Genomic DNA, 27,762 nt, shown 5'->3' with positions numbered 1-27,762 from the left:
GAGCCATTCCCTGTGTCCTGTCCCTCCAGGCCTTTCCCAAATTTCAGCTTTCCCGGAGCCCCTTTAGGGCCTGGAATGTGCTGGAAGCTCTCCCTGGATCCTTCCCTTCTCCAGTGGAACATTCCCAGTTTTTCAGAGGGAAGCTGATCCAATCCTCTGGATTTGCTCCAGGATTTCCTGGTGTCGGGAGCACTGGAGCTCCCCTGGAATGGTTTGGGTGGGAAGGGACCCAAATCCCACCCAATTCCAACCCTTGGACACTTCCCACTACCCCAGGCTGCTCCAAGCACTGTCCTGGCCTTGGGAATTTTTCTCCCAGGTTTTACAACCCCCCTGGGACTGGAGAAGGAAGAGGAGAAGGACATCCCTGCTCCCAGCAAATCCTGGGAATCCTGCTCCACCTCTCCCAGCTCAGCCATTCCCAAAACCAGTTTGGGACAAAACCATCCCGACCCGATCGAGGGAATGCTCCAGGTGTGGAAATCATGGAAAATCCATCCCTAAATGCTCTCCCAAGGAGGAAATCCAATGGGAAGTGTGTCCCATCCAATGGGAGAACCAAACCAAAAAGTTGGGAATTAAATCCAGGAAGTTCCTACTAGGAATGGGGGGACTTCCCTGACCAGGAGGTTCAGCCTTTCCCACCAAAACTCCGGACTTGGAATTCCGGGAAGCACCGTTGGAACCCCCTGAGGAGCCACCACGCCCTGGTTGGGGAATTGGGAATTCCTGGGCTTAAATTCCCACAGTTGCCAGCTAGAATTCCAGAGCCAGCCGTGGGAGAAGCCCTGACAAGCCAAACCCAGCCCGCGGGACCAAACGTCATCTTGGGGAACCAAAATCCATCCAGGAGGACCAAATTCCATCCTGGAAGCACCAAATCCCACAAGGGGGACTGAAGGCCATGCTGGAAACACCAAATCCCATCCCGGGGAATGAAATCCCATCCTGAGAAACCAAATCCCATCAAGGGGGACCAAATCCCACCCTGGAAGCACCAAACCCAATCCGGAGGATCCCAAATCCCATCCTGGAGAACTGAATCTCATCCTGGGAAATCAAATCCCACCCTGGAAACACCAAATCCCATCCAAGAGGGCTAAATTCCACCCTGGAAGCACCAAATCCCACCCTGGAAGCATCAAACCCAATCCGAAGGATCCCATATCCCATCCTGGGGACACCAAATCCCATCAAGGGGGACTGAATTCCATGCTGGAAATACCAAATCCCATCCTGAGAAACCAAATCCCATCCCGGAGAACCAAATCCCATGCTGGGGAAGCAAATCCCATCCCAGAGAACCAAATTCCATCCTGGGGAATCAGATCCCATCCTGGGGAATCAAATTCCATCCCGGAGAACCAAATTCCATCCTGGAAGCACCAAATCTCATCTTGGAAACACCAAATCCCATCCTGGGGAACCAAATTCCATCCTGGAAGCACCAAATCTCATCTTGGAAACACCAAATCCCACCAAGGGGGGCAAAATCCCATCCCAGAGAACCAAATCCCATCCCAGAGAACCAAATCCCATCCTGGGGAAGCAAATCCCATCCCAGAGAACCAAATCCCATCCCAGAGAACCAAATTCCATGCTGGGGAAGCAAATCCCATCCCAGAGAACCAAATCCCATCCTGGAAGCACCAAATCTCATCTTGGAAACACCAAATTCCATCCCAGAGAACCAAATCCCATCCTGGAAGCACCCAATCCCATGAAGAGGGACAAAATCCCATCCTGGGGAACCAAATCCCATCCTGGCATCCCTGGAGTGGTCAGGCAGTTGGAGCAGATCCCCATCCCGTGGATCCCAGAAAGTTCCAAACTCGGGGAATTCCCAAAGGATCCTCCAATCCTCAGCGGATCCCGGCAAGCTCCGAGCTCACGGAATTCCCAAGGGATCCACTGATTCCACAGATCCTGGGAAGTTCCGAGCTCAGGGAATTCCCACCTGGAATATCCAACCCCCAAGCCCAGCTCGAGGCCGTTCCCTCTCCTCCTGTCCCTTGGGATTGGCTCCTTCAGAAGATCCACAGGAAGGAATAATCTTGGGAATTTTTTTTGGGAATGACCTGACTCTCTCCAGGCAAACCAAGGAAAGCTCATCCCATCCAGCAAAAACTTGGATTGGTTCCCTTAATTTGGATTTTAGGACACATCCTTGTTATCCATGAAATCATGGAATGGGTTGGGTGGGAAGGGACCTCAAAGCTCATCCCATTCCATGATGGCATTCCATGATCCCAGGCTGCTCCGACCTGGCCCTGGACAATTCCAGGGATCCAGGGAGAGCCACAGATTCCCTGGGAATTCCCAAGGGATTGGATGTGGGGAAAGCTCAGCTCCGGGAGCTGCAGGGATCAGGACAAACGGGAATGGGATGGAACGGGATGGGACGTTCCCCTCGGGAATTGGGAAGAGTCGGAACTGGGATGGGCTGGGAAGGACCCCAGGGTGGGCAGAGCCTTTTCCCTGGAAGGGCTCCCATGGAATGGGAAAATTCCAGAGCGGAATTTGCAGCAGGAAGAGGAAATTCCTTTAAGGATCACCCCAAAATCCGCCTCCCTCCCCCTGCCCGGGATGAAGCTCCAGCCCGGCCTTTTCCAGCCCCTTTTCCCTCTTTTCCCCACAGGCCTGGAGTGGTTTTCCAGGAAAATCCAAAGGGAGCAGTGGTGACATCAACGGGGTCAATTCCCAGTCTAAAATCCATGGAATCCCAGCCCAAAATCCATGGAATACCGGGATGAGGGGGCTGGGAAATGGGGGGGATTCCAAGCCACTTCCCTAACTTGGGAATGCTGCTCCAGAGGGAGCATTCCCAGATTCTGGATCTTCCATGCCAGGACCCCTCTGCATCCATGACCTCCCTGAATCCCACAGAACTCCCGAATCCCACAGAATTCCCGAATCCCACAGAGTCGCACGCCCGCTCCGAGCGCTTCCCTCAGCCTCGGCACACCAAGGGAAACCAGGAATGGCAGGAGAGCCAGGAAGGAAAAGACAAAAGGTAAAAAAAAAACCAGGGAATGGGATTAAATTTCCCGGTTTTCCCGACACAAAAGCTGCAGGATTGATCCTGGAAAAAAAACCCCACGGATGCCGTTTTGGGCCCTGAAGTTTCACTTGGTGCTCCACGGTTGGGAAATCCATAGGGAACTGGAGCAAAATTCCCACTGGGATGCAAACCTTGGGAGAAGGGGCAGAGTGATGGAAATGCAGGAATTCTCCTGGAAAAATCCCATTCCAGCCTGGATCTGCAGCTCTTCCCAGCTTTCCTCCCACGTGGAAAACGGCTCCGCTGTCCCTCTGCTCCTGGGAATGTCGGGGGTGGAGAGGTCTCTCCATCCCGAGCTTTTCCCGCCTCCTCTTCCCTAAATCCATAGGAACATTCCCAAGTCTGCAAGGGATTCTTTTTTTTTTTTTTTTTTTTTTTTTCTTGCAGCAAAAAGGTGGAATTCTGGCCAAAGGAGCCATGGGAAACTGCCAGGAAAGATCCCAGCCCTGGGAGAACCCCGGGATGAGGCGGGAATGAGCTCCGGGGTGGGAAAAGGAAAAGCTCTCCTGGTTTTCCCCAGGGATCCCAAAAGCCCCCAGCACTCCCCGGCCAAAATCCAGGGAAAAGCTCCGAGCAGTCCAACCTCAAAAAGCCACGGATGGAGCTGGGCAGGGGCTGTTCATTCCCACAGGGAAAAGGAGTGAAAATTCCCAAAAATTCCAAGCAGCATCCACACCAAAACCTCCAGAAAGTGGGAAAGGGAAAGACGGAATGAGGGACAAAAATCCCTTTGGAGCTCCCCGGAATTGTTGGGAATGGGGCTCCGGAGCTGAGCAGGGGCCGTTCATCCCTCTGGGAAGCAAAGTGACAATTCCCAAAAATTCCAAGCAGCATCCACAGCAAAACGCCCCCAAATTCCAAGAGAGCCACGATGGGAGCAGGACACGGCACAGAACCGGAGAAATCCGGGGAGGAAAATCCCCTTGGAGCCCCCCAGGATTACTGGGAATGAGGATCCTAAGATGTTCATTCTCCCAGGGAAAAGGAGTGAAAATTCCCAAAAATTCCAAGGCACCAACAGCATCAAAATCCCCTAAAATTCCAAGCCACAAGCCCAGACCACGACACTGAACGAGCCAGGAAGGAAAATCCCATTGGAGCCCCCCAGGATTGTTGGGAATGAGGATCCCGAGCCGAGCAAGGGCAGTTCATTCCCTGAGGGAAAAGGAGTGAAAATTCCCAAAATTCCAAGGCACCAAACCCCCCAAAATCCTGAGAGAGCCACGATGGGAGCAGGACACGGCACAGAACCGGAGAAATCCGGGGAGGAAAATCCCCTTGGAGCCCCCCAGGATTACTGGGAATGAGGATCCCGAGCCGAGCAAGGGCTGTTCATTCCCACAGGGAGAAGCAGCAACGATTCCCAAAAATTCCAAGGCCCCACGAGCAGCACCAGCACAAAACCCCCAAATTCCGAGACTCAGCATCAGGAGAGAGCACAAAAGCAGGGAGGAAAATCCCTTTGGAGCTGGGAATGAGAATCCCAGGAATGAGAATCCTGAGCCGTTCATCCCTCAGGGACAAGAAGCCACAATTCCCAAAAATTCCAAGGCAGCTCCAGCACCAAAATCCCCCAAAATTCCGAGAGAGCCACGATGGCAGCAGGACACGGCACAGAACCGGAGAAATCCGGGGAGGAAAATCCCCTTGGAGCCCCCCAGGATTACTGGGAATGAGGACCCCGAGCCGAGCAAGGGCTGTTCATTCCCACAGGGAAAAGCAGCAACGATTCCCAAAAATTCCAAGGCCCCACGAGCAGCACCAGCACAAAACCCCCAAATTCCGAGACTCGGCACCAGGAGAGAGCACAAAAGCAGGGAGGAAAATCCCTTTGGAGCCCCCCAGGATTACTGGGAATGAGGATCCTGAGCTGAGCAAGGGCTGTTCATTCCCACAGGGAAAGGCAGAGACAATTCCCAAAAATTCCAAGGCAGCTCCAGCACCAAAATCCCCTAAACCCCTGATCACGACACTGAACGAGCCAGGGAGAAAAATCCCTTTGGAGCCTGGGAATGAGAATCCTGAGCCATTCATCCCTCAGGGACAAGAAGCCACAATTCCCAAAAATTCCAAGGTATCTCCAGCACCAACCCCCCCAAAAATGTGAGAGAGCCACGATGGCAGCAGGACACGGCACAGAACTGGAGAAATCCGGGGAGGAAAATCCCCTTGGAGCCTGGGAATGAGCATCCCAGGAATGAGAATCCTGAGCCGTTCATCCCTCAGGGACAAGAAGCCACAATTCCCAAAAATTCCAAGGCAGCTCCAGCACCAAAATCCCCCAAAATTCCGAGAGAGCCACGATGGCAGCAGGACACGGCACAGAACTGGAGAAATCCGGGGAGGAAAATCCCCTTGGAGCCCCCCAGGATTACTGGGAATGAGGACCCCGAGCTGAGCAAGGGCTGTTCATTCCCACAGGGAAAAGCAGCGACAATTCCCAAAAATTCCAAGGCCCCATGAGCAGCACCAGCACAAAACCCCCAAATTCCGAGACTCAGCACCAGGAGAGAGCACAAAAGCAGGGAGGAAAATCCCTTTGGAGCCTGGGAATGAGCATCCCAGGAATGAGAATCCTGAGCCGTTCATCCCTCAGGGACAAGAAGCCACAATTCCCAAAAATTCCAAGGTATCTCCAGCACCAACCCCCCCAAAAATGTGAGAGAGCCACGATGGCAGCAGGACACGGCACAGAACCGGAGAAATCCGGGGAGGAAAATCCCCTTGGAGCCTGGGAATGAGCATCCCAGGAATGAGAATCCTGAGCCGTTCATCCCTCAGAGACAAGAAGCCACAATTCCCAAAAATTCCAAGGCAGCTCCAGCACCAAAATCCCCCAAAATTCCGAGAGAGCCACGATGGCAGCAGGACACAGCACAGAACCGGAGAAATCCGGGGAGGAAAATCCCCTTGGAGCCCCCCAGGATTACTGGGAATGAGGACCCCGAGCCGAGCAAGGGCTGTTCATTCCCACAGGGAAAAGCAGCGACAATTCCCAAAAATTCCAAGGCACCTCCAGCACCAAACCCCTCCAAAACCCCAAACCCACAACCCCACTCCAATCCCCCCCCCCCCCGCCCCGAACGCTGCACAACCAGGGGAAAAAAAAAAAAAAACACACACACACATACACACACAAAAAAAAAAAAATTCCTGGGAAAAAAAAAACCTGGAAAAGCGGATGCGGGCTTACCTTTGGCCCCGCGCAGGACGAAGCCGAAGCCCTCATGCTCCCGCTTCTGCAGCACGGCCGTCTTCTCCTCGATGATGTAGTCACTGGGCAGGAAAGAGCACAAGAGAATGATGCCCGGGTTAGAGCGCAGCACCATCGCTGCCGGCGCCGGGGCCGCTGTCGCCAGCCGGGGGTGGCCTTTGTCACCAGCCGGGGGTGGCCTTTGTCACTCTTCGCCGCCAGCCTTTCATCTCCGCACGGATCGGTGCTTCCCCTCCCTTCCTCTTTCTTTCTTTCTTTCTTTCTCTCTCTTTTATTTATTTTTTTTTTTTCCTCCCGGATTTTTTTTTTTTTTTTTTCTCTCTCTTGGAATTTTTTTTTATTTTCTGCCCAAAGTCACACCAAAAAAAAAAAAAGACGGAAGCGACTTTTGCCTCGGCGCGCAGGAGGAGGAGGAAAAGGAGGAAAAGGAGGAAAAGGAGGAGGGAATTGTTTAAAAAAAAAATAATTAAAAAATTAAAAAAATATCGTGGACTTCCCTGCTGCCCACCGGGCCCCTCGCAGTCACCTGCAGAGGAATGCAGGGATACGGAGCCCTCGCAGGAAGGCAGGGATACGGAGCCCACGCAGGAATTTCGGGAATGCCGGGATCCGGAGCTTTGCCCGTTAAACGCGGAGCCCCGTCGGGAAGCGTCTCTTCCCACACTTGCCAAGCGCGTCTCCCGCGGGAATAAAAACCGGGATTCTCGGATGGAAAGCGGCGCTGCCTCCTCGCCGCTGGCCGGGCAGGAGCGGGGCAGAGTTTAAATCCTCATCCCGGCGGATTTGATCCCGAAATTCCCCCCCTCGGGCGTTGCTAAGTGACGGATCGCCAGGAGCCGGGCGGGGGGAAAGAGCATCCTTGGGAAAAAGCCGGGAATGATGGAGCGATGGATGCAGGGAGGGATGGGAGGGGAGCCCCCTCCCCAGAGGGGCTCTAGGAGGGGGAGGGGGCCGCAGGTCCCTCCCAGCGGAGCCGCAGGGCTGACATCAGAGCTGGGAAAATCCGGGAGCGCCGGGAAGCAGCTTGGGAAGGAGCCGGGAAGCGGGAGCCAGAGCGGGAGCGGAGAGGAGGGAGCGAGGGCAGGGACGGGGAGGGATGGGGAGGGATGGGAACAATGGGAGGGATGGGGAGGGATGGAGAGATGGGGAATGATTGGGAATATTGGAGAGGGATGGGAGGGATGGGAACAATGGGAAGGATGGGGAGGGATGGAGAGATGGGGAATGATTGGGAATATTGGAGAGGGATGGGAGGGATGGGGAGGGACAGGAACAATGGGAGGGATGGGGAGGGATGGAGAAATGGAGAAAGACTGGGAATACTGGAGAGGGATGGGAAGGGATGGGAACAATGGGAGGGATGGAGAAGGATAGGGAGGGATGGGAGAGATGGGGAGGGATGGAGAAGAATTGGGAATACTGGAGAGGGATGGGAGGGATGGAGAAGGTTTGGGAATATTGGAGAGGGATGGGGAACAATGGGAGGGATGAGGAGGGATGGAGAGATGGAGAAGGTTTGGGAATACCGGAGAGGGATGGGAAGATGGGGAAGGATGGAGAAAGTTTGGGAATATTGGAGAGGGGTGGGGAGGGATGGAAAAGGATTGGGAATACTGGAGAGGGATGGGGAGGGATGAGGAGGGTTGGGGGGATGGAGAGACAGGAGGGATGGGAATGTTGGGGAATGACTGGAAATATTGGAAAGGGATGGGGAGGGATGGGAAGAATGGAAATGATTGGGAGGGATGGGAAAGATGGGAACAATGGGAAGGATGAGGAGGGATGGAGAGATGGGGAATGGTTGGGAATATTGGAGAGGGATGGGAGGGGTGGGAGAGATGAAAAAGGATTGGGAATATTGGAGAGGGATAAGGAGGGATGGGAAACAATGGCAGGGATGGGAGAGATGAGGAATGTTGGGGAGGGATGGGGGGGGACGGAAGCGACAGGGAACAATGGGAATGTTGGGGAGGGATGGGGAATTATTGGGAATTATTGGAGAGGGATGGGAAGGGATGGGGGGAGATGGGAACAATGGGAATGTTGGGAAGTGTTGGGGAGTGATGGAAACAATGGGAATGATGGGAAACAATGGGAGTGATGGGAATGATGAGGAAGGGTGGGAATGATGGGAGTGATGGGGAGCAATGGGAAGAGATGGGGAGCGATGGGAATGATGGGAATGACAGGGAACACCGGGAATGATGGGAACAATAGGAATGACAGGAGGAGCTGGAAAACAGTGGGAAGAGTTGGGAAGCGATGGAAGAGAAGGGGAACAACGGGAATGACAGGAGTGATGGGAAGAGATGGGGAATCATGGGAACGTTGGGAATGGATTGGTGGGAGGGGTGGGGAGCACTGGAACAGCCGGGATTGGCAGCGGGAATTCCCCACGGATCCATTCCCAAGGCGCAGGAAGGGACTGGAATTCCACTGGGGAATGAGGGGCGGGGCTGGGCCTCGCCAGCAACTCCGGAGGGAAAACCTTGGATCACCGGGAATACCGGGAGGGAATGGATCCCTGCTGGGACCATGGGAACACCGGGAGGGAATGGATTCCTGCTGGGAACACTGGGAATACCGGGAGGGAATGGATCCCTGCTGGGAAAACCTTGGGTTTCCTGGATCACCAGGCAAGAATGGATTCCCTGCTGGGATCACCGGGAATACTGGGAGGGAATGGATCCCTGCCGGGAACACCAGGAATACCGGGAGGGAATGGATCCCTGCTGGGAAAACCTTGGATTTCCTGGATCACCAGGAGGGAATGGATCCCATGCCGGGAGCACCGGAAACACCGGTGGGAATGGGAATGGCGGGAATGGATTCCTGCCGGGAGCACTTTGGGAATCCATTCCACAGGGAGACAATTCCTAATCCCGAGCATTTTCCTGTTTGCCGAATCCTTCTGGCTCCGGCGGCGCTTCCCAAATCCTGGAATCACAAGGTGCTCCCGCGGAGGGCTGGTGGCTCCCTGCTCTTGGAATGGTGGGATGGGATTCATGGAATCACGGAAAAAGCTGGAAAAGCCCTGGGCTGGAGCAGCGTCATTCCATGGAAATGGGAATGAGGAGGGAGGGAAGGAAAACTCTTCCTGGAAAGGTTTCTCTGGAATCCCACTGGGAGCCTCTGGAATTGTCCAGGAGCAGCGGCTCTTGGGATCAGTTCCTGCTTTCAGGGCGTGTCAGGAATTCCGGGAATCATGGAATGGCTTTGGTGGGAAGGGACATCAAGCTCCTGGAAATTCCATCCCATTCCATGATCCCAGGCTGCTCCAACCTGGCCTTGGAAGCTTCCAGGGATCCAGGGGAATCCATGATCCCATTCCTTGGACAAAACAGGTTGGAAAAGTCTCAATTCCAAGGAAAACCGGGAATTCTGGCCCGAGGACACCGGAGGGGCTCCGCGGAGCTGCTTTTCCCATTCCATGGGAAAGCCAGCAGGGCTAGGTGGGATTTGGGAAGGAATTCCTGGCTGGGAGGGTGGGGAGGGGCTGGGATGGAATTCCAAGGGTTGGAATTGGAGGGGATTCCAGGATTCCAGCTCCATTCCCACCCAACCCATTCCAGGATTCTCCCATGGAATTCCCATCTCAGCAGCGCATTCCCAGCCCTGGAGGTGTCCAGGGAATTCCTGGAATTCCAGCTCTGGGTTGGGATCGGGCCCAGCTGGGCCTCGGTGACCTCGGAGGCCTTTTCCCACCTCAGGAATTCCATGGATTTTAGGATTTCTCCAGCAGCTTCAGCCGAACTCCAGTTTTCCTTGAGGAATCCAAAAATTCCCAGGGAAGTGGAATCCCTCTCCAGCCACTCCAACATTCCAGTGTTTTCCTGGGAAGCGGGGACACCTTCCAGTGGTTTTCCCATGGGAATAACCAAGCAGCTCCATGAAAACTGATTTTACTTCCCGATTTCCCCCTTTTCTTTTAGACTCCCAGGATCCGGGTGGGAAAAGGGATTCAGGATCATTCCATGGGCAGGGACAATTCCCGCTATCCCAGTTTTTTTTTCCAACCGGCCTGGAATTCTTCCAGGTGTCTCCTGGGTGGCTTTTCCGGCTGTTCCCCAAACTTTGGGAATGTGGGCGGAGCGTTACCTCAGCGGGATCGGCGTCACCGGGAATGTGGGCGGGATCCAGGTGTGGGATCCGAGCCCGGAGCCGTCACCGGAGCCTCGGGAAGCGTGGGAGCCGGGATGAATCACGGCTCCATTGATTCCCGCAGATTCCAGGGATTCTAAAAGGAGCTGGAATTGCCGGGGGTGGTGCTGAGACCAACGCCCACCTTTAACTCCCCGCGTTCCGTAGGGACGGAGAATTCCCAGCATTCCAGCTCCCATTCCAGGTTTTCCGCTCGGCCTCGGGCACCAAAGGGTGGGATGGTGGTGGCTTCTCCAGGAATTCCTTTCCCAACCCTTTTCCCGATCTTTTTCCACAAGTTTCCCACAGTTTTCCCTGATCCAAACCTGACCTTTAACTCCCGGCATTCCACAGGGACGGGGAAAATTCCGGACCCATTCCCGGTCCCATTCCCGGTCCCATTCCAGGTTTTCTGCTTGGCCTTGGGCACCAAAGGATAGGAGGGCGGTGGCCTCTCCACGAATTCATTTTCCAATCTTTTTCCATGGGTTTTCCATAGTTTTGCCTGATCCAAACCTGACCTTTAACTCCCGGCATTCCACAGGGACGGGGAAAATTCCGGACCCATTCCTGGTCCCATTCCAGCTCCCATGCCAGGTTTTCCACTCAGCCTTGGGCACTAAAGGCTGGGATGGTGGCGGCCTCTCCAGGAATTCCTTTTCCAACCTTTTCCCATGGGTTTTTCCCATAGTTCTCCTCGATCCAATGCCCACTTTTAACTCCCAGCATTCCACAGGGAGAGGGAAAATTCCAGCTCCCATTCCCAATCCCATTCCTGATCCAATTCCAGCTCCAGGAATTCCTTTTCCAAGGGTTTTCCATAGTTTTGCCTGGTCCAAAGCCCACCTTGAATTCCCGGTGTTCCACAGGGACAGGGAGAATTCCAGATTCCCATTCCAGGTCCCATTCCCAATCCCATTCCTGGCCGATTCCAGGTGGAATTCCAATGGAAACTCAGCCCCTTTGGATGGGGGAATTCCAGCTTTGGAAACATGGGAAGGAATTCCCAGATTTCCAGAGGGATGGCAGAAGAGGCAACAACACCAAGGGAATCTCAGGAATTACAGGGAAATCCAAGGAAAATTTTTCCCATTGGAAGTTCAGCTCCCTTTGCCTGTGGAATTTCCAGCCTTGGAAACACGGAAGGAATTCCCAGATTTCCCCAGCTGCAGGAAGATTATTCCGCAATTCCCTAATTCCAACCCCCATTATTCCATAATCCCATCATTCCAACCGCCATAATTCCATCATTTTCTGTCTCCACACATTTTTCCCAGCATTCCAGGACTGAGACATTCCCTTTTCCCCCTCCGTGTTTTCCATGTTTTCCGTGTTTTCCGTTGAAATGCCTCTCCCTAATCCCTGACACAAATCCAGGATTGGCTCCTGATCCCGATTTTTCCCCTTCCCAGCTGCTCCCAGCTTTAATTCCCAAATTAATTTGGAGCCTCTTTAATCCCTGCCTTTAATTCCGAAGGCAATTCCCACCGGGATTTCTCTTCCGGATAAAGCCGAGCACGGATTCCCTCCAGGTGAATTTTTCTGAACTCTGTCCCGTTTTCCCCACTTCCAGATTTTGGGAATGACCAGAATTTTGGGAGCATCCAGCACATCCCGGCTCCTCCTTGGAGGGATTCCTGATTCCAAGGGAAATCTGGGAATGGTGGGAATCCCACCCCGGGGGGAGTTTTTCCAGCTCCAATTCCAGATTTATCCTGAAATTCCTGGGGATGTCCCATCATTCCAAAGTATTCCATGATCCCACAATTCCGGCATTCCCAATCTCCCTAATTCCCAACCATTCCATGGTCCCACAGAATCCATCACCCAGAATTTTGGGATTTTTCCTTTCCCAACGATTCCCCAAATTTTCTCTGGGAGCTTCTGCCTGGAATCCAAACAAATTCCCAAAGGATTTCCTGGAGTGGGATCAATCCAAGCCCTCCCTGTGGATCCAATCCCACTTCGGGTTTTTTTTCCGGATCCCACTCCTTAAATTCCTCTTAAATTTGCCCTGGGCCAAGGAACGGCGCGGATCCATGGAATTCTGGGAATCTTGGAGCTCATCCACAACATTTTCCTGCTTTCTTGAGCTCCTTATCCCAAATTTCGCTCCCCCTGAGCACTCCCAGCTCCAAGGAATTTGTGGAATTTTGGGAATTTTCCCAAGTTTTATTCCATGCTGGATCCAGCTCCTTAAATTCCCCTTCCTGCCCCAATTCTCCAGTGGAATTCCCAGGAATCTTTTCCCAGTGAAAATTCCCTGGGAATTCCAACTCCTGGCCAAGAGCTCCTCCTGGTGTTTTCCCAGGATGCGATTCCCAAAGGAAATCCCTTTTCCCGGGATTCCCGTGGATTCAATCCTGTTTTTTTCTTCCTCTTAACCAATAGAATGTTCCCTCATCCATGAATTCCCACTTTTTTTCTCCGCTCTTCCCAGGATCCCAGCAGGGATTTTCCAGAGCTTCCTTCATTTTTCCCTCGTTTTTATCTCTTTTTCCCGATTTTTTCCAACAGGAATGGCCCCGGAGTAGCAAATCCCGGGAATTTTAAGGATCCACCCAAATTCCACAAATTTGGAGTCAGGAATGCTCCGGGAAGCAAAAATTTGGGATAAGGAGCTCCAAAAAAAAAAAAGCAGGAAAATGCTGTGGACGAGCTCCAAGATTCCCAGAATTCCATGGATCCGCACCATTCCATGGTTTCCAAGGAGAGACCCCTCCTCTGGATCCGATGGGTTTGGGAATTTTGGGAACTTCCCCGGAAAAAAAAGGGAAAACTTCCCCATTCCAGAGGAAGCAGCTGCTCATCCCTCCGGGAATTCCAGAGCTCTGGGACATTCCCGAATCCAACCCTTCCCATTCCCGTTCCCAAATCCACCAGGAAAAGCCACAGTCCAGGAATGTCCCCCTGCTGTCCCAGCCGGGAATGCGCTCACATTCCCAAACTTTTCCGGAACCTTGGATTCTCCCCTGGGATTCGAGAAAAGATTGGGAAACATTCCCAAACTTCTCCAGAACTTGGGGATCCATCACTGGGAAATGAGTTGGGAACGGAAATATTCCCAGACTTTTCCGGGATGTTGGATCCTCCCCTGGGAAATGAGCTGGGAATGTTTCACATTCCCAAACTTCTCCAGAACTTTGGATCCTCCCCTGGAATGTGAACTGGGAATGTGAAACATTCCCAAACTTTTCTGGAACTTCGGATTCTCCACTGGGACAGGAGCCTGGAATGGGAGCACATTCCCAGACTTCTCCAGAACCTTGGATCATCCGCTGGGAAATGAGCTGGGAATGTTCCACATTCCCAGACTTCTCCAGAACCTTGGATCATCCGCTGGGAAATGAGCTGGGAATGTTCCACATTCCCAAACTTCTCCAGAACTTGGATCCTCCATTGGGGAATGAGCTGGGAATGTTCCACATTCCCAGACTTCTCCAGAACCTTGGAACATCCGCTGGGGAATGAGCTGGGAATGTTCCACATTCCCAAACTTCTCCCAGAACCTTGGATCATCCACTGGGAAATGAGCTGGGAATGTTCCACATTCCCAAACTTCTCCAAGAACCTTGGATCATCCGCTGAGACACAAACCAGGAATGGGAAACATCCCAGAATTTTCCAGAATGTTGGATCATCCATTGGAATACGAGCCAGGAATGCGGCCACATTCCCAGAATTCCCCAAAACCTTGGATCCTGCCCAGGGACTCCGCCCTGGAATTCCTCCCACGGCCCAAAACTCCCGGAAAAAAAAAAAATCTCATTCCTATGGAATTCCAAACCTCTGTGAGGAAAAGGGCGGGTTTTTCCACGGAAGCGGGAATTCCCGGAATTCCCCGGCATTCCCGGGAGCGGCTCCTTACCTGTGGGAGGTGAAGTTGTCGTAGGATCCGACGGTGTAGTGCCGGAAAAGCCGCTTGGTCCGGTCCTCCCTGGTTTCTGTGGGAAAAATCCACATCCAAATTATTCCCGCCTTCCCAAGGGATCCGCAAAGCCCGGGAATTCCATTCCAGGCGGGAATTTCTCCGTGGATGAGGAGAATCCGTTGAGGTGAGAGGCCCAGCAATTCCTGGGAATGTTGGAGCCGTTCCTGGGAATCATCCAGGGGGAAGTTCCGGCAAAATTCCCGGCTGGAATGACCTCATGGAGAACTTAAGGTTTCTTATGGAAAACCCAAATCCCACATTCCTGCCCCGCTTCCTTCCTTTTCCAACATGGGAATGGACAGGAAGAGCTGGGAATGCTCCTGGGAATTCCGTGCTGCCCTGGAGGTCACCGCATCTCCGGGAACGCCGGAATTCTGAGGAAAACTGGGAATGAGGGAGACCCCGGCAGCACTCCTGAGGGAGCAGCTCCCATGGAAAAGCTGGGAATGTTTCTGGGATTCTCTGGCTCTCCCGGAGGTCTCCGGATCTCTGGGAATGCTGGAATTGGGAGAAAAACTGGGAATGAGGGAGACAATCCCAAGGGAGCAGCCACATTCCCGCCCTGCTCCCATGCTTCTCCCATCTGGGAATGGATGGGAAGAGCTGGGAATGATCCCTCTGGAGTTTTCCAGGATTAGCCTGGGGGAATCCTCACTGCCCCAGGGGGCTCCGGGCTGGGATTCCGGGGGAAATTCCAAGGAAAAGAAGAAGCCTGGGAAATTCCCAGGTAATGGCAACACATGGGATAAAATCAGGGAATTTTCTGCTTGGATCAGGCCGGGAAAATCCTCACGTGTCTGAGGGGTCTCTGATTCCAGAGGGAAATTCCAAGGAAAAAGCTCGGGAAGCTCCCGCTCGGCACCAGGAGACCGGCAGCAGGGAGCAGCTGATCTGGGAATGATTCCCGATGGGAATGAGGGAAGGAAGGGAAGGGAAGGGAAGGGAAAGGAAAGGAAAGGAAAGGAAAGGAAAGGAAAGGAAAGGAAAGGAAAGGAAAAGGAAAGGAAAGGAAAAGGAAAGGAAAGGAAAGGAAAGGAAAGGAAAGGAAAGGAAAGGAAAGGAAAGGAAAAGGAAAGGAAAGGAAAGGAAAGGAAAGGAAAGGAAAGGAAAGGAAAGGAAAAGGAAAGGAAAGGAAAGGAAAGGAAAGGAAAGGAAAGGAAAGGAAAGGAAAGGAAAGGAAAGGAAAGGAAAGGAAAGGAAAGGAAAGGAAAGGAAAGGAAAGGAAAGGAAAAGGAAAGGAAAGGAAAGGAAAGGAAAGGAAAGGAAAGGAAAGGAAAGGAAAGGAAAGGAAAGGAAAGGAAAGGAAAGGAAAGGAAAGGAAAGGAAAGGAAAGGAAAGGAAAGGAAAGGAAAGGAATCTGGGAAAGAGGAAAAAAGGAGGGAGGAAAGAGAGACATTCCCAGCAGATCCCGAATTCCCAGCAGATCCCAGCAGCTCCACGAGCTGATCCATCCAGCCCTGGCATTTCCCAGCACTTCCCATTCCACCGGGAATTCAGGAATTCCCTCCTCCCGCCCCCTTCTCCTGCCATTCCAGCCCTCCGGAATTCCCGATCCCGCTCATCCCTTCTCCTCATCCCTCCGGACGCTCTCCCTGCTGCCCAGCCCCTCCTGGATCCCATTCCCGAGGAAAAGCTGGGATTCATGGGCTGTCCAGGGCCCGGCGGCTCCGCTCCCTTCCCGGCTCCCAGGAATAGCAGCGCCTGTAACGGAGCCGTCGCGGAGCCTCCGGAGCCGCTGGATGGATCCGGGAGCAGCCGGGATCCGCAGGGACATGGGCTGAGATTCACGGGAATGAGCCGGAGGAATCCGGGATGGGATTGGGATGGGATCCGTGGGATGGGATGGGATCCACGGGATAGAATCCAGGGGATGGGATTTATGGGATCCAGGGGATGGGATTTACGGGATCCATGGGATTTATGGGATCCACAGGATCCATGGGATCCACAGCATAGAAACCATGGGATGGGATGGGATCCATGGGATCAGATCCATGGGATTTATGGGATCCATGGGATAGAATCCATGGGATGGGATCCATGGGATGGAAATTATGGGATCCATGTGATCAGATCCATGGGATTTATGGGATTCATGGGATTTATAGGATCCACGGGATCCATGGGATAGAATCCATGGGATGGGACACATGGGATCCATGGGATGGGATGGGATCCATGGGAGGGGGATCAAATGGATTATGGGATCCATGGGATAGAATCCACGGGATCCATGGGATGGGATCCATGGGATCCATGGGATAGAATCCATGGAATGGGATCCACAGGATGGGATGGGATCCATGGGATAGAATCTATGGAATGGGATCCATGGGATGGGATCCATGGGATGGGATGGGATCCATGGGATAGAATCTATGGAATGGGATCCATGGGATGGGATGGGACTGAAGGAATCTGGATAGCGGAAGGTTTCCATAGGGAATGGGATCAGGATGGGCTTTAAAGCCCTTCCCAACCTAAACATTCCATTAATCCATTACCAAAATCCTTTTGAATTCGGGTCTGGAATAAATCTGGGATGTGCTTGGATCTGCCTGGCCAAGGGACGGGGGAGAAATTTGGGAAAAGCCCAGATTTCAGCATCCTGATTAAATCCATGGAAAAGGATCATCCTGCTTTTTTCTGGGATAATGGACAGCTGGAAAATCATCGGGAAGGACTCAATGATGGGATGGGATGGGATCCATGGGATGTGGATGGGATGGAATTCCATGGGATGCTCTTCCAGCAGGAATCCAGGAACGGGGAATGCTGGGAAAAAAGTTGGAAAACCAACCAGGAATGCCTTGTCCTCTTTTTTTTTTTTTTCCCCTGGGAATCAACCCCAGGTTGCAAATAAGGAGGGGGGAAAATCCCCTTTGGAATGTGGGGAGATCCCTTTTCCTTCTGTCTGGAATTCTGGTTCCGCAGAGAGTTTGGAATCTGATGAATTCCATTGAAAGGGAAGATTCCCGATCCTTGAATTCTTGGGGAATGGGATTTTTCCTTTGTTTATTTTGGACCCAGGCAGGGAATCGTGGAATCACGGAATTCCAGAGGTTGGGGAAGATTTCCAAGGGCACCAAGTCCAAACTGGGCCAAATCCCAGCCCTGAGTGGAATTCCAGGAATTCTTTGGATTCCTCCAGGGATAAGCTCCCTGGGCAGCCCCTGCCAAGGCCTGACCCCCCCTTTCCATGGGGAAATTCCCAAAAATCCAATCCCAACCTCCCCTGGCCCAAGCTGAGGCCATTCCCTCTTTTCCTATCCTTTCATCCCTGGGAGCAGATCCCAATCCCGCCTCGGATCCTGGCAGGAAGTTGGGAAAAGGGATAAAACTCCCCTGGATCCTCCTTTTTCCAGGCATGGAAAACTCCTCCTCAGCGGAACAGGAATTCCTTTGGAATTCCGGAATTCCCATCAGAGCTGGGGCAGTTCCAGCCCCTCCTGCGGCTCATCCTGGATTTTTCCTCTTTTCCAGGCAGGACAATCCCAGTTTTCCCAGTTTTCCCTCTGCTCCCACCCCTCCATCGTCCTGAGCTCTCCATTCCTGCAGAAGATCCCAATGATGGATCCATGATTGGAATGGAACCCTTGGATACAATTCCCACAATTCCCTCCATCCCCACCCCACCGAAGGAGCGCTCCGGTGATTCCGTCGGGAATTCCAGCTGGAATTCTGGGATACCGACCTTCTCCAACTGACCAATCCCAATTTTCCCACCCCAACCAATCCCAAACTCTCCATTCCTGCAGACGATCCCGATGATGGGGAGCCATGATTGGAACTCATCCCTTGGGATACAATTCCCACAATTCCCTGGAGTTTGGAACCATTCCCTGTCTCCTGTCCCTCCATCCCTTGGAAATATTCCCGATATTCCCACTTTTCATCTTTCCCATGGCTCCACAGGCCCTGGATGCCACAATTGGATCATCCTGGATTTTCCCTCTTTCCCAGGCTGGACCAATCCCAATTTTCCCAGTTTTCCCTCTGCTCCCATCCCAACCAATCCCAAACTCTCCACTCCCCGATGATGACTCCGTGACTCCGGAGCAGATCCCTTGGGATACAATTCCCACAATTCCCTCCAGCCCCACCCGCCCGGGAGGAGCGCTCCGGTGATTCCGTGGGGGGAATTCCGGCCGGAATTCTGGGATAACCGACCTTGCCTGGAGTCGTACTGGCGCATCTGCACCTCCTCCACGCATTCCGCCGGGAACCAGCCGCTCCTGCCCTTCACGGAGCCTTCCAGAATCCGCCCTCGCCGATGCTCAGCACTGCGGAAAACCGGGATCGGGACTCAGGGGGGAATCCTGGGAAAAGGGGAACTGGGACGGCGGAGGCACCGCGGGAATCCGGGAAGCAAAGCCGGAGGGATGTGGAGTTTTTCCGTGGGTTTAGTTCCTATGGAAAAATCTGGAATTCCTGGCGTTTCCCACTGTGGATGCCAGAATTCCCATCATTTCCCCACTCTGGATGCATACATTTCCAAATTCCTGATTTTTTTTCTCACTCCGGATGGCCCATTCCCAACTTTTCCCATTCTGGATCCCCAAATTCCCAAACTGTCTCACTCATGACCAAATCCCAAATTTTCCCACTCTGGATACCCAGTTCCTGATTTTTCACACTCTGGACATCCAAATTCCCAAATTTTCCCACTCTAGATGACTGAAATCCCAAATTCCCAAACTGTCCCACTCTAAATGCCTTCATCCCAAATTTTCCCAGTCTGGGTGTCTGGATTCCAGAACTTTCCCGCTCTGGATGTCCAGATTCCCAAATTCACTCTGGGGGTGTCCAGATCCTGGAATTCCAGAGGCTGGAAAAGCCCTCCTGGATCACCGAGTCCCAGCTGGGCCTGATCCCAGCCCTGAGTGGAATTCCGGGAATTCCTTGGACACCTCCAGGGATGGGCCACCCCAAAGCTCCCCGGGCAGCCCCTGCCGAGGCCCGAGCCCCTTTCCATGGGGAAATTCCCAAAAATCCAATCCCAACCTCCCCTGGCCCAGGCTGAGGCCGCTCCCTCTGTTCCCGGGGCTCATTCCCTGGAGCAGATCCTGATCCAAAAGCTGGGCTTGGGCGGATCCCGAACTTCCGCCAATTTTATGGAATCCTGGAATGGTTTGGGTGGGGAGGGACCTCAAATCCCATCTCATTCCAAGGGCAGGGAAAGCTCCCATTACCCCAGGGGGATCCAAGCTCTGGACACTTCCAGGGATCCAGGAGTTGGACCCAGGTTGGGAAAGCTGGGATTGTTCTGCTGGAGAAGGGAAGGATCCAGGGAGAGCTTCCAGCACATTCCAAGGGCTAAAGGGGCTCCGGGAAAGCTGAAATTTGGGAAAGGCCTGCAGGGACAGGACACAGGGAATGGCTCCCACTGCCAGAGGGCAGGGATGGATGGGATCTTGGGAATTGGGAATTCCTGGCTGGGCTGGAATTGCCAGAGCAGCTGGGGCTGCCCCTGCATCCCTGGAATGTCCCAGGAAAGTGCTGGAGCAGCCTGGGATGGTGGGGTTGGAATGGGATGGGGATTTGAGGTCCCTTCCCACCCAAACCTTTCCGGGATTCTGGGATCAAGGGGGCTCAGAATCCATCCCGAGGGATTTTTATGGAAGTTGGGGGTGGAAAAGGGAAGGGAGACCCTTCCTGGAGTCCCGAGATTCCCAGTGAAGCCCCCGGATCCCCAAAATTCCTTCCTGGAGCGGAGTCAGGGTGGGGCTGGATCCAATCCCAGTCTGGAGAGCTGGGAATGGAGGGAATTCCCTGGGAAAGGGAGATTGGGGTGGGATTTTGGGAATTAGGAATTCCCAGAGCAGCTGTGGCTGCCCCCAGATCCCTGGAATGTCCAAGGAAAGGCTGGAGCACGCTGGGATTGTGGGAATTTTCCCTGCCCTTGGAATGGGATTGAAGGTCCCTTCCCACCAAACCATTCCCAGGATTCCAGAATTGGGATAAAGTCCCGGGAATTCCTGTGGGATTTGCTGCCCCATTCCCGCATTTCTCCCGACGCTTTATCCCAGCTCCCATTCCCGCGGATCCATCAGAGCTAATCCCAAGTTTCTTCAGGCATCCAGAAATCCAGCCCTGCTCCATCCATCCCAAAGAATTCCCAGAAGGATCCAGGAATTAAATCCTGCCTGGAGGCATCCAAGGAAAAACAAATCCAAGGAAAAGCCAAACAGCAAAATCCCTTCAGGCTCCTCCAGGGTTTTTTTTGGGATGCAAATTCTCCGCCTCTCCAAAGGTTCCGTGCTGTCAGGCCTTGGAATGATCCCAAATCCCGGAATTTGCTCAATTCCCACTGCTCTGCTCCATCAGCTCCCCCCGGAAAATTCCCGCTTTGGAGCCCCTTTGGAATTCCGGCCTCCCAGGAATGAATTTTGGGATTCAGGGCTTCACTCCAAACATCCCTGGGCAGCCCTTTCCAAGGCCTGACTCCCCTTTCCATGGAAAAATATTCCCAAAATCCAACTGAAATCTCCCCTGGAGCCATTCCCTCTTTTCCCATCCTTCACTCCCTGGATTCTCCTTCTCTCCCGCAGCCATTCCCAATTTTTCCTCCTCTCTTCCAATGCTCCCCATCCTCATCCTGCAAGGGCCTGGACCAGCCTGGAATTCCAGCAGGGATTTCCGCAGGGAATCCGCGTTCCGTGTATGGAATGAGGGTCGGGAATGGATCCGATGGATCCAGGAATCAGCACTGGGAATGGCTCCGGATGGATCTGAGGGATTGGGAATCAGCACCAGGAATGCATCTGGATGGATCTGGGAATCAGCACTGGGAATGGCTCCGGATGGATCTGGGAATCAGAACTGGGAATGGATCCAGATGGATCCGACGGATCCAGGAATCAGCACCGGGAAGAGATCCGGATGGATCCAGGAATCAGCACCAGGAATGGATCTGGATGGATCCAATGGATCTGGGAATCAGAACTGGGAATGGCCCCAGATGGATCCGATGGATCTGGGAATCAGCACCAGGAGCCGAACAGCTCCGGATGGATCCGGGAATCGGCACCGGGAGCGGTTCCCCGCTCCGCCGGCTCCAGCTGCGGAGCTGATTTGGGAACGGATCCGGCTTTGATTCCCGTCATTATCCCGTCGTTCCGGCTCTAATCAAGCATTCCTTGGAAAAAATAGCGGCAATCAAAGGGGACAGGAAAGGGAGGGAACGAACGAGCCGGGAAAACATTCCCGAGGGAATTGCAGCCTCAGCAGAAATTCAGGACCGGGGGCAGGAAGGAGCTCGGGAATGGGATTTGCTGATCCAAAGGTTCCGGACCCTTCCCTTGATCCAAGATTTCCTCTCCCCTCCTCATTCCCATTTTCCTTCCCTATTCCCGAGGACCTGGATCCCACCCGGAGCGGGATTCCCACAGTGGGAATGGCTTTTCCACGGGCTGGAATTCCAGGATTTCCCAAGCCCTCCCCCAGAATTCCCAGTCAAACCTTCCCAGAGCTGATCCCACCTGGAAAACTGGGATGAATCCCGGCACGATTCATCATTCCCAAATTCCCAGTGCGGCATTCCCAGCACTCTTCCTTTATCCCAAGGAATTCCCGGCAGCTCCAGCGGGGTGGGAGCCACAGGAGCAGAATTCCCAAGGGAATGTGGGCCTGGAATGGCCCTTAAAAATGAAAAGTGGGAATACTGGAATATTTCCAAGGGCCACATTCCCAAGAACTGGGATCAATCCCATCCACCGGGATCCAGGGAATTCCAGCTCCTGGCACGGCTGTGGGATAGGGAAAGCTGTTCCCGAATCCCACGGATCCCGGATTCCTCAGGGAGCCAATTCCAGGATGTTGGGAATACGGGGAGGATCCCGCGGGGATCGGGGAGATCCAAAGGCTCCTGGATTCAGCAGATTCCCGGGAAATTCCCCAAGCACGGATATCCCTGAAATCCCAGCCGGCAAAGGCCAGAGGTCAGAAAATCCTGGAATGGCCGGAGCTGGGAAGGATCCAAAGGGATCAAAGCCAGGAGGGATTGTGCTGGAATGTTCCTTTTCCTGCTCTTCCCTCTTTCCCATGAGCCGGGAATGACGATGGGAGCATCCCAGGGAATAAAAGGAGGGAAAACAACAACAACAACAAAAAGCTGGAATGCTGAGCACATTCCAGAGGAAAAGCAGGGAGAAATTCCCTTTTCCTGCAATCTCCCGGCACTGGGAGAGCAGCGGGATCCTGGAAGTGCCGGATCTGGACAGGCAAATCCAGGGAATACGGGCTGAGGGATCCAGGAGGGAAAAGTGGGAATGAGGCACCAATCCCAGCGGGAAATCCTGGGAAAAAGCCCATCTCCAGCTGGAAGTGTGAATTCCTGAGCCTCGGGAATGCTGGGAGCAGAGAACGCCCTCCAATCCCTGCTCCAAGCCGGGAAAGAGCCAAAATGTGGGAAAAGGAGTGGGATTCCTGGGATTGCCCTTGGGAAAGGGATCCTGGAATGGTTTGGGTGGGAATGGAGCGGAAATCCCACCGAATTCCAAGGGCAGGAAAATTCCCACAATCCCAGTGTGCTCCAGCCTGGCCTTGGACATTCCAGGGATCCAGGGGCAGCCACAGCTGCTCTGGGAATTCCTAATTCCCAAAATCCCACCCCAATCTCCCTTTCCCAGGGAATTCCCTCCATTCCCAGCTCTCCCAGACTGGGATTGGATCCAGCCCCACCTCAACTCTGCTCCAGGAAGGATTTTGGGATCCGGGGGCTTCACTGGGAATCTCGGGACTCCAGGAAGGGTCTCCCTTCCCTTTTCCATCCCCAACTTCCATAAAAATCCCTCGGGATGGATTCTGAGCCTCCCTTGATCCCAGAATCCCGGAATGGTTTGGGTGGGAAGGGACCTCAAATCCCATCCCATTCCAATCCCACCATCCCAGGCTGCTCCAGCCTGGCCTTGGACATTCCAGGGATGCAGGGGCAGCCCCAGCTGCTCTGGCAATTCCAGCCCAGCCAGGAATTCCCAATTCCCAAGATCCCATCCATCCCTGCCCTCTGGCAGTGGGAGCCATTCCCTGTGTCCTGTCCCTCCATCCCTTTCCCAAATTTCAGCTTTCCCGGAGCCCCTTTAGGGCCTGGAATGTGCTGGAAGCTCTCCCTGGATCCTTCCCTTCTCCAGGGGAACATTCCCAGTTTTCCCAGCCTGGCTCCAGCTCCCTCTCCCAGCGTTTATTCCTCTCGGATGTTTCCCAGGCTTTTCCAGGAGCTTTCCTGGCTCAGCATTCCCGGAGCTCCGGAGAAGAGGGAAGAGCAGCCGGAGCCGTCTCACACCCGTGCCCCACGGAAAACATGGATGGGAAAGGAGTCAGGGATCCAAGGAAACCCGGCCCGGCTGCCAGGCTGCTCCAAGCTTTTCCCGGGAAGAGGAGGAGGAGGAGGAGCCCCGGGAGTTCGGGGAATCCCTTTGGAATCCGCAGGAATCCTCTTCCCGCTGAAAAAGCCCGGGATGTGTTTGAGGGATTAACGCCATTCCGGAGGCGGAAAATTCCCTGGATAATCCGGCCTGGGAAATGTCTCGGATGTTATTCCAGCCTGAGGGGATTTTCCTAATTCCCCGCCCGCTTTCCGGGAAAAATCTGGGATCAGCCCTCTAAGCAGGGATTGAGAAATGGTTTGGGATCACTCCCTGTTGGAATTCCCAGCTGGAAAACAGCTGGGTTTGGGAATTCCCCATCCTGAGAAACCCCAGGGAGAGGGAGCCCTCAGCATCCTTAGGGAAGGAATTCCAAAATTCCTGCTCCCAGAGCAGGTTCTGGCAGGATGAGGAAGCCTTGGGAATGCTGGATCCCAGTCAGAATTCCCAGAGAATCCCAGGGCAGGAGAGCCCTGGGAATGCGGGTAGGGATTGGGATTGGGATCCCGCTTGGAATGCGGCACAAAGGGCAGAACTATCCCAAAAAAACATGGAAAACCTGGATCCACATCCCTAAAATCCATGGAAAACCTGGATCCACATCCCTAAAATCCATGGAAAACGTGGATCCACATTCCCCCAAAAACCGTGGAAAACCTGGATCCAGATCCTTAAAAACCCATGGGAAATCTTGATCCACATCCCCCAAAATCAATGGAAAACCCGGATCCACATCCCTAAAATCCATGGAAAATCTCAATCTGCATCCCCTAAAGCAATGGAAAACCTGGATCCACATCCCTAAAATCCATGGAAAATCTTGATCCACATCCCCCAAAATCATGGAAAACCTGGATCCACATCCCTAAAAATCCATGGAAAATCTTGATCCACATCCCCCAAAATCATGGAAAACCCGGATCCATATCCCTAAAATCCATGGAAAATGTGGATCCACATCCCCCAAAACCATGGAAAACCTGGATCCACATCCCTAAAATCCATGGAAAACGTGGATCCACATTCCCCAAAAAACCGTGGAAAACCTGGATCCAGATCCCTAAAAAACCCATGGGAAATCCTGATCTGCATCCCCCAAAATCATGGAAAACCTGGATCCATATCCCTAAAATCCATGGAAACCTGGACCCACATCCCCCAAAATCATGGAAAACCTGGATCCACATCCCTAAAATCCATGGAAAATCTTGATCCACATCCCCAAAATCATGGTAAACCCGGATCCACATCCTCAAAATCCATGGAAACCTGGATCCACATCCCTAAAATCCATGGAAAACGTGGATCCACATTCCCCAAAAACCGTGGAAAACCTGGATCCAGATCCCTAAAATCCATGGAAACCTGGACCCACATCCCTCAAAAATCAGGGAAACCCCCCCCCCATTTTCCAGGGAACATTCCTGGATTTTTTCCTTATTTTCCATTATCATGCACCAGGAGATGGAAAAATTCCTTCTCCGAGCTTTTCTATGGGAATGCTGACAGTGGATTCCCACTGGATCATTTGGGATAATTCTGATTTCCGTGGATGGATCTGAATCCCAGGAAAAAAATTATGGATCCTACTTGGAATTGGCAGCTCCAATGGGATCCTGGTGGAAAAGAGGGAGAAGGGGTGATGACGTCACCTTTTCCCTAAAAAAATTGTGGACATTTTACTCCTGAGGTTTTTTTCCCTGGAAATTCCAGGATTTTCCATGGAAATTCCAGGATTTCTGAGCAGCCTCTGCAGTCGGAGCAGAGCATGACACGGCACTTCCCAGCCCTTGGAAAAATCCAGGATTAAACCCCCGAAATCCTGGAATTCCTGGCCTTGGAAAAATCCAGGATTAAACCCCGAAATCCTGGAATTCCCGGCCTTGGAAAAATCCAGGATTAAACCCCGAAATCCTGGAATTCCTGGCCTTGGAAAAATCCAGGATTAAACCCCGAAAATCCTGGAATTCCCGGCCTTGGAAAAATCCAGGATTAAACCCCGAAATCCTGGAATTCCCCGGCCTTGGAAAAATCCAGGATTAAACCCCGAAATCCTGGAATTCCCGGCCTTGGGAAAAATCCAGGATTAAACCCCCGAAATCCTGGAATTCCTGGCCTTGGAAAAATCCAGGATTAAACCCCGAAATCCTGGAATTCCCGGCCTTGGAAAAATCCAGGATTAAACCCCGAAATCCTGGAATTCCTGGCCTTGAAAAATCCAGGATTAAACCCTGAAATCCTGGAATTCCCGGCCTTGGAAAAATCCAGGATTAAACCCTGAAATCCTGGAATTCCCGGCCTTGGAAAAATCCAGGATTAAACCCCGAAATCCTGGAATTTCCCGGCCTTGGAAAAATCCAGGATTAAACCCTGAAATCCTGGAATTCCTGGCCTTGGAAAAATCCAGGATTAAACCCTGAAATCCTGGAATTCCCGGCCTTGGAAAAATCCAGGATTAAACCCTGAAATCCTGGAATTCCCGGCCTTGGAAAAATCCAGGATTAAACCCTGAAATCCTGGAATTCCCGGCCTTGGAAAAATCCAGGATTAAACCCTGAAATCCTGGAATTCCCGGCCTTGGAAAAATCCAGGATTAAACCCCGAAATCCTGGAATTCCCGGCCTTGGAAAAATCCAGGATTAAACCCCAAAATCCTGGAATTCCCGGCCTTGGAAAAATCCAGGATTAAACCCTGAAATCCTGGAATTCCTGGCCTTGGAAAAACCCTCCTGGATTATCAAATCCCACCTTATGCCCAGCTCGACATCCAGGAATTCCTGGGAATTCCTCCCTGGGCAAGGCCTGACCACCCTTTCCATGGAAAAATTCCCAAATATCCAAACTGAGCCCAGCCTGAGGCCGTTTCCTGTTTTCTATTCCCTCAGGAATTCTGTGGCACCGGAATTCCCAATTCCAACGGCATTCCCGGGCTTAATCCACCTGAACTGGAGGGAAAATCCCATTTTTCCCTCTCCTTTTCCTGATGGGAACAGCAATTCCCAGGTTTCAATCCGGCTGATCCCAACTCCAGCTGGGCGGGATTTACCTGGGAATGGGAATCCACCTGGAGCCAGCGGGGAAAAGAGCGTTTTCCATGGGGTTTTCCATGGGGTTTTCCATGGGGTTTTCCATGGGGTTTTCCGTGGGGTTTTCCATGGGGTTTTCCAGGGGGTTTTCCAGGGGGTTTTCCATGGGGTTTTCCGTGGGGTTTTCCGTGGGGTTTTCCATGGGGTTTTCCATGGAGTTTTCCATGGGGGTTTCCATGGAGTTTTCCATGGGGTTTTCCATGGGGTTTTCCATGGGGTTTTCCATGGGGTTTTCCATGGGGTTTTCCATGGGGTTTTCCGTGGGGTTTTCCATGGGGTTTTCCATGGAGTTTTCCATGGGGTTTTCCATGGGGTTTTCCATGGGGTTTTCCATGGGGTTTTCCGTGGGGTTTTCCATGGAGTTTTCCATGGGGTTTTCCATGGGGTTTTCCATGGGATTTTCCATGGGGTTTTCCATTGAGTTTTCCATGGGGTTTTCCATGGGGTTTTCCATGGGGTTTTCCAGGGGGTTTTCGATGGGGTTTTCCATGGGGTTTTCCATGGAGTTTTCCATGGGGTTTTCCATGGGGTTTTCCATGGGGTTTTCCATTGAGTTTTCCATGGGGTTTTCCGTGGGGTTTTCCATGGGGTTTTCCATGGGGTTTTCCATGGGGTTTTCCATGGGGTTTTCCAGGGGGTTTTCCAGGGGGTTTTCCAGGGGGTTTTCCGTGGGGTTTTCCATGGGGTTTTCCAGGGGGTTTTCCGTGGATATGGCAGCAGAGGAGTGACGGGAGCACATGGAAACCTCGGGATGTCCAATGGAATTTTCTGGGATCAGTTGCGCCCCATCGGATTCTTCGCCATCGCCCCATCCTTGGATCCGGGATCAGATTTCCAGGATCACCAGGAGAGGATGGATTTTCCTGGCATCAGAAATTCCAAAGCCACCCCGAGGGCACGGGGAATCATGTCCCAAAATCCCGAATGCCCGAGCAGCAGGAATTCCCATGGAATTCCTCATTTGG

The 27,762-nt window shown here is 52.8% G+C and overlaps 1 protein-coding gene across 1 annotated transcript in view; it reads right to left on the bottom strand.

The window, feature by feature from the left end:
- The window catches only part of SHANK3 (SH3 and multiple ankyrin repeat domains 3), a 179,018-nt gene that overhangs the window by 56,737 nt on the left and 94,519 nt on the right, over positions 1-27,762 (bottom strand). Inside the window, 4 exon segments of the mRNA XM_053978334.1 lie at positions 6,255-6,337; positions 14,284-14,359; positions 18,517-18,600; positions 18,603-18,629. Of these exon segments, the coding sequence (XP_053834309.1) occupies positions 6,255-6,337; positions 14,284-14,359; positions 18,517-18,600; positions 18,603-18,629 (270 nt within the window).

The sequence above is a fragment of the Vidua macroura genome, chromosome 5 (assembly GCF_024509145.1).
Source record: "Vidua macroura isolate BioBank_ID:100142 chromosome 5, ASM2450914v1, whole genome shotgun sequence".
In the NCBI taxonomy this organism is placed as follows: domain Eukaryota; kingdom Metazoa; phylum Chordata; class Aves; order Passeriformes; family Viduidae; genus Vidua; species Vidua macroura.
Note: the sequence above shows the minus strand (reverse complement) of the source record. Positions and strands in the feature narration are given on the sequence as shown.